Below are 10,025 nucleotides of genomic sequence, written 5' to 3'. Positions count from 1 at the left end.
GAATCAAGTCATTCAAAACCCTTCGATTTTGATAAATATATAACCATAAAGTATAAACAACGATTGAAAACTTCCCATGTATCAAAATCAAACGCTTATCGATTTATCACTTTTTGAGCTATATCCGGCGTCCGTTCCCATACAGTGTGATAGCCGATATCCTTTAAACGACCCTCTAACCATGACGCCTTCATAGCGACCTCTATAGTAGTACGCGCAAAGAGCGCTCAAATAGAAAGCAGAGCGAGCGTGAATATGGATTGCTTACTTTGCAAGGAGGAAAAACTTCCAAACGAGTTTGTGACAGAGCCACTTTCTTCGGAATGTGAGCACCCCGTTTTATTTTGTCTTAGAGTGAGTACGAACTTAAATTATTTTAGAACTACTGATTATAACTGCAGTTTTATTTCAATGATTTCCTGCCCGTAATGATTTATATTTGTTTTGACTTCTTATTTGTACATTCCATAATGTTTAAACAAAATATTTGTTTTTGTTTACTTAAGTGTGCTGTATCGGAGGTAAAACGTCATTCTAAATGCCCACATAAAGGTTGCAACGCACCTGTACATATGAAGGATAGACAGGTGAAGTTATGCCAAGCCATTCTCGATGACCTGTTTAAGGAGTACGACGGAGACGATGATGATACGCCCACCGTGTGCTTTAATGTTGGTGGATCGCTGACGGTTGCTTCACTTACCGGTGACTCTTTCACAATTCCATTTGACCCGAACATGGAAATTTTACAACTGAAGAGCAAGGTCAGAGAGAATATGCAGCATGATGTTCGCAAACAAAGGTTAATATACAAGGAAAAGGAGCTAGAGGTATTGATTTGCGTTCTATTTTCTGTAGTTCGTCGATGAAATGAATCCATTGATGAATAAATAAATATTATACCAAATGCTCATGTGAATAAACAATGTCTAAAAAAGATACTTGCTCTTACTGCTTTCACAATAAAGAAAACCATAACGTTGTACAAACTGAACAATTAAACAAAATGTGTTATAAAACAATTTACTGTTAATATTCCGAAAGTGTTTCATTGTCCGTGTCCTTCTTTATAGGATATGGTGAATGGTCGAAAAGCTAAATTGGCGGACTTCAAGGTTGCACCTAATTGCACCATCAATCTATTAGTCCTACTATATGCGGTTCCAGACAATCTCAACGATGTTGTTTTCGATTTAGGTTGGGACTTTCCATCACATGGAAACGTGTGGCTTGATGCCATAATATTTTTCTACGCAAACAAGACTTTCATCAACTATGCCGATTACCGTGAAAGCAAGCAAACGCCTTTACCAGGCATCAGGCATACGGGTGATGTATGGGATCGTATCAACAGAAAGGGACACCAAGTTATTTACCTAACTCTCAAAAGTATACCTTCCAATATAACCCATATGTTTCTCTTGCTGAGTGCGTACGAAGGTACACTACAGAGGTTTCCAAAGCCGTACATTAGCTTTTATGAGACATCCAATCGATCCAAAGATCTATGTAGAACCACTATTCAACACGCTCTATCTGCAAAAACCGTGATCATGTGTTACATGACGAAACGAAGCGGCAGGTGGGAGCTATTTGAGTCCGGAAAACTCTGCGGTGGCCATATTTGGGATCATGCTCCTATGAAAACAGTCGTGGAAGACCTAATTGCGCAAGGTTGCTAAAAGATAAAGACAGACCTTTATCTGATCAAACACAGTTTTGTAATATATATATACATAGAAGTATGTCAAAGTATGTTTGACGTTTCAGATTGTTTTTTCATGTAATATTAACATGTATATAATTATACTAAAATGCATACTTTAAAGTAAATTGTTGATATTTAAATGATGAGTTGTCTTCTTGATAAACTGAAATATAAACTTTGTGAAAACATGTTTGCATTTGTCAATCGCAATCGTCTGCTCGTCAGGTTGACTTTGTTTCAGTATTAAGAAGCATCATCATCATCATCATCATCATCATCATCATCATCATCATCATCACCACCACCACCATCTCGACGAGTGAACTTTAATTGTGTTGTATATGATGACGTGTGTTAGAATAATATGCTTTAGCCGGTGAAAACATCAAATACCAACTGCTTTACCTGCGCTTTTGCTGAGCCGAATACCTCCACAACAATGGTGGTGCAAAGAAAATGAGCTGTCGACACTTCCGTGTTGCAGCTGTGCCTTGTATTTACGTCTTCATACACATGAATGTGGTTTATATTTATTTGATAATTTTATTAAACGGACATATTTCAAAAATCGAAAATATGGTACGGTGTAAGAACACTTTAACTGCAGGTTGGCTAAGATTTTGTTTCAATATTGTACTTTGGTGCCAGGCAGGACCTTAATCGGATATCTGTGCATATTTTTGTGATCTGCTGGCATTTTAAGTACACTTTGTTGCTTACACACATCGTAAGACCATCATGGCGCATGAAAATATATGAGGACTTACGCAGGAACACATCTAAACTGACCTTTGGGTACTTTTCTTGGCATGTTTTCGTACTCAAAACATTTTGATCCAATTGAAGTTCTCTCAACTTCCGATACTTTATCCGGCATTTCGATATTTTCTGACATTGTTTAACTGCTGTAATTCATAGTTATTTTATGCAAGAAAGTTGATAGTAGTGACCCCTATGATCAATCTAAAAATGTTTTATGTTTGATAGCACTAAATTGTGTAAAGGTCATATGACACCAAATCAGGTGTAAATTCCCACCAAACCACTGTGCATTACTTTCCATTAAATGCACAGCATTGAATGTATTTTCTTTCCATCATTTACTTCCATTTGTGTTTTAATGAACTGTGTCGAAGATTTTTTAGTTCAAAATGATGGACGCAAAATCCGCTGGCTTCTCTGAAATACATGTTGACTATTATTTACCGCTTGAAAAAATAAAATCCTTCAGGATTCGTTTTAGCTTCCATTAAGAAACAAAATACATAATATTTTACCGCTTCTTAAATAAAATGCAAGTGATTTAATATTAATTTAAAGTTGATAAAATGGGCATACCTCTAAACCAATTTAGCCAGATCATTTTTTATTGGAATACGAAGAAAGTTGAATGAGTTATTACCATGGTTTAAGTTTTGGCACAACAACGCCGATGACAACGACACCAAGGCTTTAAAAATAGCACGTTTTTTGGTAAAAAATCCCAGACCAGCTACATGTAACAATTAAAGCTGTTAGTATTCGCTGTAATTATAATATGCACTTCATTTCGGTTATTAGTGTTTTGCCACAGTAAACATATAATGATCTATTTTTTTTTTAGTTTCAACCCTTTATCTATCAGTTGGTATTCGTAAAGGTGTAATAATAATTCGATATGTCGCTTATATGACCTCGCCCTTTAGTCTAATTATATATGATCTTACCTTTTTATTAATTTGTAAAACATGAGCTTAAGCCCAGATCATTAAAATGTCAATGCCTGGGTCTCTTTCAAGCGTTTTACGGTGTGCAAATTTCTTCAATTAACTTTGAAGAAAACATTTTAATAATGGTATATAGACTATTGAAACACAATTAGGTCAAAATACTATACTTGCCTGGCAGATCTTTAAATAAGGCTTTAGACGTGCGTGATTCTGGATAGATGGAAATTAATTATTTGGCAAGGCCCGCCCCCCCCCCCCCCCAACACACACACACACACTCAAAAATGACTTCTATCTTTTTCAAATGACTTTTGATGTCAGACAGACTCGAACACCAAGGATTTGAAACGAAACAAAACATCCCATTTCAAGGGTTGGTTTAGACAGGTAAAGTGTTGCTATCAGTATCGATAGACTAAAAGTTGTTATAAATTGTACCATGTCTGAGTTTATATTTCAGTCTACACATTAACTCCAATATCGGAAGTAAATAGGCATGAAGCGCTCTAACATCACTGTGAAATTTACCCCAAAATATTTGTTCCGAACAAAAAACGATTGTAAATGGGAAAGGGGTAATTCAAACAATATGAATAGTAAAGGCTTCCTGAAACTCAGTTTCTGGTCCATAAATATACATATTATTTCCTTTTCTATTAATATCTTTTTCCAGTATCAACCATTGGGTGTTATTTTGCCAATCTATGAAGAACGTATGGGTGTATAGGTTAATTTGCTTTAAAGTTCAAACAAACAAATCGATTTTACATCTCTGTCATTACATCTGTCACGAGACAAATTGTTAAACTGTTAAATCTAGTTTGCCAGGTTAAGATAAATTAAGCCAAATTTTGATTGGGACGTATTACACATTGAATGAACGTTATTTTTCAAGAGCACTTTTACGAGTTTAAATTGTATAATCTCATTCGCGAGGTTTTCGTGTGACGTACTTGTAATGATGTACCTCTATTTTATACATTACAGTTGGCAGAATTGACTTTTGACTCAAGCAGCATCCATTTTTTCACAATCTCGCATTCAGACATGTTTTTTCTTTAAGGGAGTGTAGGCCACTACCGCACCCTCACCGTTACAATCTGTCACCCAAACACGGTGTTGCTTGGAAAGAGGAGGCACCATCCACCTTAAAGTAAACCAGGGACAAATTGTGTGCCCGGTATGGGGCTCAAATCTATGAACACCAGCACTGTGCCCAAACCAACCAAGGACCAGGCTGCATGCCCCCCCCCTCTCCCACACACTACACCGTCTATATTATAGATTTTAGTTACCATCTCTCACACAAGACACGTAAACCCTACTATTATTCTCACAAAGAATCGGTGTTGCATGACAGGAGGCGAACCCTGCCACACCGTTCCCGTACATTATTTTAGTTTCAATCTAGTTTCAGTTGTCCGGTATGCTCAGTATTTAGCGCACTCGCTAAACTAGACGGGGTTCGATTCCAGGCCTGGGCGCATGTGAGTTTGGTTTGTGGTCACCAAACCAGACAAGTCGGTTTCCTCCGGGTGCTCCGCTTTTCCCCACAGCACAATACCTCATGTAACATCGTGCCAACGGGAGTGTTTAATATAATGTTGTAATAACTTGTTACACAATCGTTGTTATATAATTAACTTTCAACTTTTAAACTTTTTTAAACCATGCTGACGATTGACAGGTGTTTCATTAGAAAATTTGAAAATTACTTGGGGGCTACATTTTGCATCTGGTGGTTTCATTTTTAATGCTAAAATTCGTTCACGTAATCGGTTACGACGTCTAAAACTAACGAACGTAGATAAGTCACTCTCTGCTAAAATTTACTGGTTTCATCACATTTACGTCTTTTTCAGGCTCATTTTGGTTGCACTATTGTAAGAAAGAAGTGCTAATTGTATATGGGCAGCACATGTACATGTAGCCTTAATAGGATTCTGCCGCTGTGAAGCGGGGGTAAAATGAGAAAGATATGGACCGGACAGATCTTGTGCGCGACAAATCGTAATGCTACGGTGTTTGCTTCTGCCACATTACTGTAAAATCCGACGATGAATGAAAAAGAAGGTTACCGGTTCTGACAAACGAACGTACTTTATGCGAAAGTTGGACAGCCTTCTCGTTTACGTGTAAAGGTTGATTTTGCAAACAGGTTTTAAGGCTTACTGCAGCATCTTCATGTACGGATAATTACACAATTGCATAATTAGTATGTGTATTATTTCGCAACTTCTCCATTTCAAGTTTTTGAAAAATTGAAGGTCACAGTGTAAATTATTATACTTATTATCGTTCACATTTCAAGGTGTTCTTCAGACTGGGTTTCAAAGAATTGAAATGGAACATAACCTTAGCCGAATTGTATAGTGTTTCCATACAGGACGGAATAGTTTGTCAATTAACTTTTATGTAAGAAACAAGATCCTTTCTGAAGATAATTAAATCCACTATTATTCAGGGCCTGCATTGCTCACCTAATTTGTTCTTCAAAGTAAACCTACCAGCCGGGATGGACACTCAGTTGTCACATGCATTACAATCAACTTTATAAAAACGAACAATAAAACACCTTATTCTATTCACAGTGTTCTCAAATTTGACACTGTTAATTGTGGCCGATTTAAATCAAATATAGACTATCCAGATTTCATGGAATTTGCGTAGTTGTCCTTGTCCAAGTTCATATACAACGCCATTTTGTATGCGTTCAATGTCATTGTCACTGCTGATCAAGTACTCGCGTCCTTTTGAAAATGTTGTGAAATCAGCAAAAAGATATTAGCCGTATTACGTTTATACATGATGATGATTTGAAAGAAAACAAATGGCACCAGCCATGACATAAAACTAATTAACAAATCTTTTTTTGAGAGAAAACCCCTAGCTAAAATAGTCTTAATTACCAAATTATTAGTGCACCGTGTATATGCAACATGCTATTATATGTATGTAAGATAAATAAAAACAATGATAGCATCATATATACATGTAGAGAGTACTGTAATGAGTTAATAAGAAGGTTGACTATATTAAACATTATCTTCACAAAGGTATTTTAATAAGTATTTATAAAAACTGTTCTTAAAGCTTGTACATGAACCAGCTTAATGTAAATAATAAATACAAAAGTATGGTTCAATGCACACACTTCAACTATATTGTATATTTTAATAGAATGTAATTGTACTTATTCAAACGTTATTTGATTTTTTGATATATATATATATATATATATATATATATATATATATATATATATACTAAAAAATCCATTATTTAAATATTTACCATTTTATTATAAATGTTTATTTATCATTTTCTTTTCTGAGAGTTTATATACAAGCAATAAATTGTTACAAATACTGGATTCAATATTAACTTGGTTATTAAATCTGGCTTCAACATAAATTAAAGGTTAAGTTAACATCTTTAAGGTCATCATCATCATCAGGAGCAGCAGCAGCAGCAATAGCAAGCAGCAGCAACGTCGATTTAGTTTATCTGTTAGATTGTAGAATATTACTAAAAACTTTAAACGTAAATGTGTGACCTAATATAGCATTTTTTTTTAAATCTCAACATTTCATTAGGACATGCATACTTGATCAGCAGTGACCATGACATTGCACTTGTATAAAAGGGTGTTGTGTATGAATTTGTACAAGGACAACCAATCGAATTCCATGAAATCTTGATGACCGATAAAGCGATAAAAAAAACGCTGAATATTGCAATTTTTCGAAAATGTGAACTACCCGTGTCATAATTGAGAACGCTATCTTTAGAGATAAGGTGTGCACAGAGTGGAGGGTGTCATTGTTCGTTTCTATAGCGCAGTGTAATGCATGCAGCGAATGGGTACGCTTATCTGTGTGTATCACGCGGCTGAAACGTGAACTTTATATAATCTGACAGAAGCAAAATATTAAATACAAAAAAATTCAGCTTGCAATATATTTGCATTCTGCATAAACAACTAGAGATTGCACGCACAGATATGGCCCTCAATCTTTATTATTTACCGGGTTTTTCTGCTGAATTAAGTGCATGCAATAAAATTGTTTTTCACAAAATTTATGTTACAATACTTCTGTGACGATGTTAAAGGCGATTAACACCCTTTCATTCTGATTTAGATACTATATATATATATGCGCTTGTCTGTGTTTATTACGCGGCTAGTACGTGAACTTTAGTATTTTATTTATGTATACAGTATGTAAATGTGAATGAAAGAGGGTAAATCGCCTTTAACAACATGTACGTGAAGTTAGCGGCCTAGCGGCCTAGCGGCCTAACGGCGTGAAGTTAGCGGCCAAGCGGCCTAGCGGCCTAGCGGCGTGAAGTTAGCGGCCTGGCGGCCTAGCGGCCTAGCGGCGTGAAGTTGGCGGCCTAGCGGCCTAGCGGCCTAGCGGCCTAATTATTTTTTCTATGTCCAAGCAATTGTTAATGCGTTTTTTTTTTTAAAAAACAATGATAAATCAAGGTTTTTTATTCATATAGTTACATAGCGGCCTTAAATTGTTATCTATTCAGAATATCTTTCTTTATCTTTTATTTTAAATTAACTGTTTTATGCACATAATATCACTCTGAAGCGTTTTTCAACTTTTTTTCAAAAAAGTCGATCGAGCACTTCAGCGGCCTAGCGGCGTGAAGTTAGCGGCCTGGCGGCCTAGCGGCCTAGCGGCCTAAAATGGTATCCTATTTCAAAGCATGAATACATGCATTTTCTTCTAAAACAATGACATCTTAGCTATTTTTATGCACAAATTAACACTTTGAAGCTATTAGCGATTATCAACAGTTTTTTTTCAAAAGTGTCGATTAAGCAGTCAGCTATTTCAAATCATTAAACATGCCTGATCTTCTAAAACAATGATATATTTACTGTTTTTATGCACAAATTATCACTCTAAAGCGTTTTTTATTTTATTTTTTTAAAAGTTGATCGAGCACTTCAGCGGCCTAGCGGCCTAGCGGCCTAGCGGCCTAGCGGCGTGAAGTTAGCGGCCTGGCGGCCTAGCGGCCTAGCGGCCTGAAAACTTTTCCTATTTCAAACCATGTATACATGCATTTTCTTCTAAAACAATGACATATTAACTGTTTGTATGCACAAATTAACACTTTGAAGCTATTAGCGATTATCAACAGTTTTTTTTTTCAAAAGTGTCGATAAAGCAGTCAGCTATTTCAAAGCATTAAACATGCCTATTCTTCTAAAACAATGATGTATTTACTGTTTTTATGCACAAATTATCACTCTGAAGCGTTTTTCAATTCTTTTCCAAAAAAGTCGATCGAGCACTTCAGCGGCCTAGCGGCCTAGCGGCCTAGCGGCGTGAAGTTAGCGGCCTGGCGGCCTAGCGGCCTAGCGGCCTAAAATGGTTTCCTATTTCAAAGCATGTTTACATGCATTTTCTTCTTAAACAATGACATATTAACTGTTTGAATGCACAAATTAACACTTTGAAGCTATTAGCGATAATCAACATATTTTTTTTCTTTCAAAAAAGTCGATTGAGCAGTCATCTTTTTCAAAGCATTAAACATGGCTGATCTTCTAAAACAATGATGTATTTGCTGTTTTTATGCACAAATTATCACTCTAAAGCGTTTTGTTTTTTTTTTTCAAAAAAATTTGATCGAGCACTTCAGCGGCCTAGCGGCCTAGCGGCCTAGCGGCCTAGCGGCGTGAAGTTAGCGGCCTAGCGGCCTAGCGGCCTGGCGGCCTAAAATGCTCTCCTATTTCAAAGCATGTATACATGCATTTTCTTCTAAACAAATGATATGTTAACTGTTTTTATGCATAGACTATCACTCTGAGGCGATTATCAACATATTTTTGAAAAGGATAGGCATGTTCACATGCTTTGAAAAGCTGACTGCTTGTTCGACTTTTTGAAAAAAAGGTTGATAATCGCCTCAGAGTGATAGTGTTTGCTTAAAACAGATAATATATCATTGTTTTAGAAAACAATGCATGTATACATGCTTTGAAATAGGATACCATTTTAGGCCGCTAGGCCGCTAGGCCGCTAGGCCGCTAACTTCACGCCGCTAGGCCGCTAGGCCGCTGAAGTGCTCGATCGATTTTTTGAAAAAAATTTGAAAAACGCTTCAGAGTGATATTAGGTGCCTAAAAACAGTAAATACATCATTGTTTTAGAAGAACAGGCATGTTTAATGCTTTGAAATAGCTGACTGCTTTATCGACACTTTTGAAAAAAAACCTGTTGATAATTGCTAATAGCTTCAAAGTGTTAATTTGTACATAAAAACAGTTAATATATCATTGTTTTAAAAGAAAATGCATGTATACATGCTTTGAAATAGGAAACAATTTTAGGCCGCTAGGCCGCTAGGCCGCCAGGCCGCTAACTTCACGCCGCTAGGCCGCTAGGCCGCTGAAGTGCTCGATCAACTTTTTTGAAAATAAAAATAAAAAAACGCTTTAGAGTGATAATTTGTGCATAAAAACAGTAAATACATTATTGTTTGAGAAGATCAGCCATGTTTAATGCTTTGAAATAGCTGACTGCTCAATCGAATTTTTGAAAAAAAAAATATGTTGATAATCGCTAATAGCTTCAAAGTGTTAA

General features: G+C 36.2%; 1 protein-coding gene across 1 annotated transcript; it reads left to right on the top strand.

Moving 5' to 3' along the window:
* The first annotated feature begins 256 nt into the window (after nucleotides 1-256).
* On the top strand, nucleotides 257-1,877 carry LOC128240816 (uncharacterized). The gene is made up of 3 exons (XM_052957720.1): nucleotides 257-354; nucleotides 507-830; nucleotides 1,074-1,877. Exons 2-3 carry the CDS (start codon nucleotides 573-575, stop codon nucleotides 1,680-1,682), a joined length of 867 nt encoding a protein of 288 aa, XP_052813680.1. The 5' UTR covers nucleotides 257-354; nucleotides 507-572; the 3' UTR covers nucleotides 1,683-1,877.
* Nucleotides 1,878-10,025: the final 8,148 nt, after the last annotated feature.

Source organism: Mya arenaria, chromosome 7 (genome assembly GCF_026914265.1).
Source record: "Mya arenaria isolate MELC-2E11 chromosome 7, ASM2691426v1".
Classification (NCBI taxonomy): Eukaryota; Metazoa; Mollusca; class Bivalvia; order Myida; family Myidae; genus Mya; species Mya arenaria.
This window is presented reverse-complemented; position numbering and strand designations above follow the sequence as displayed.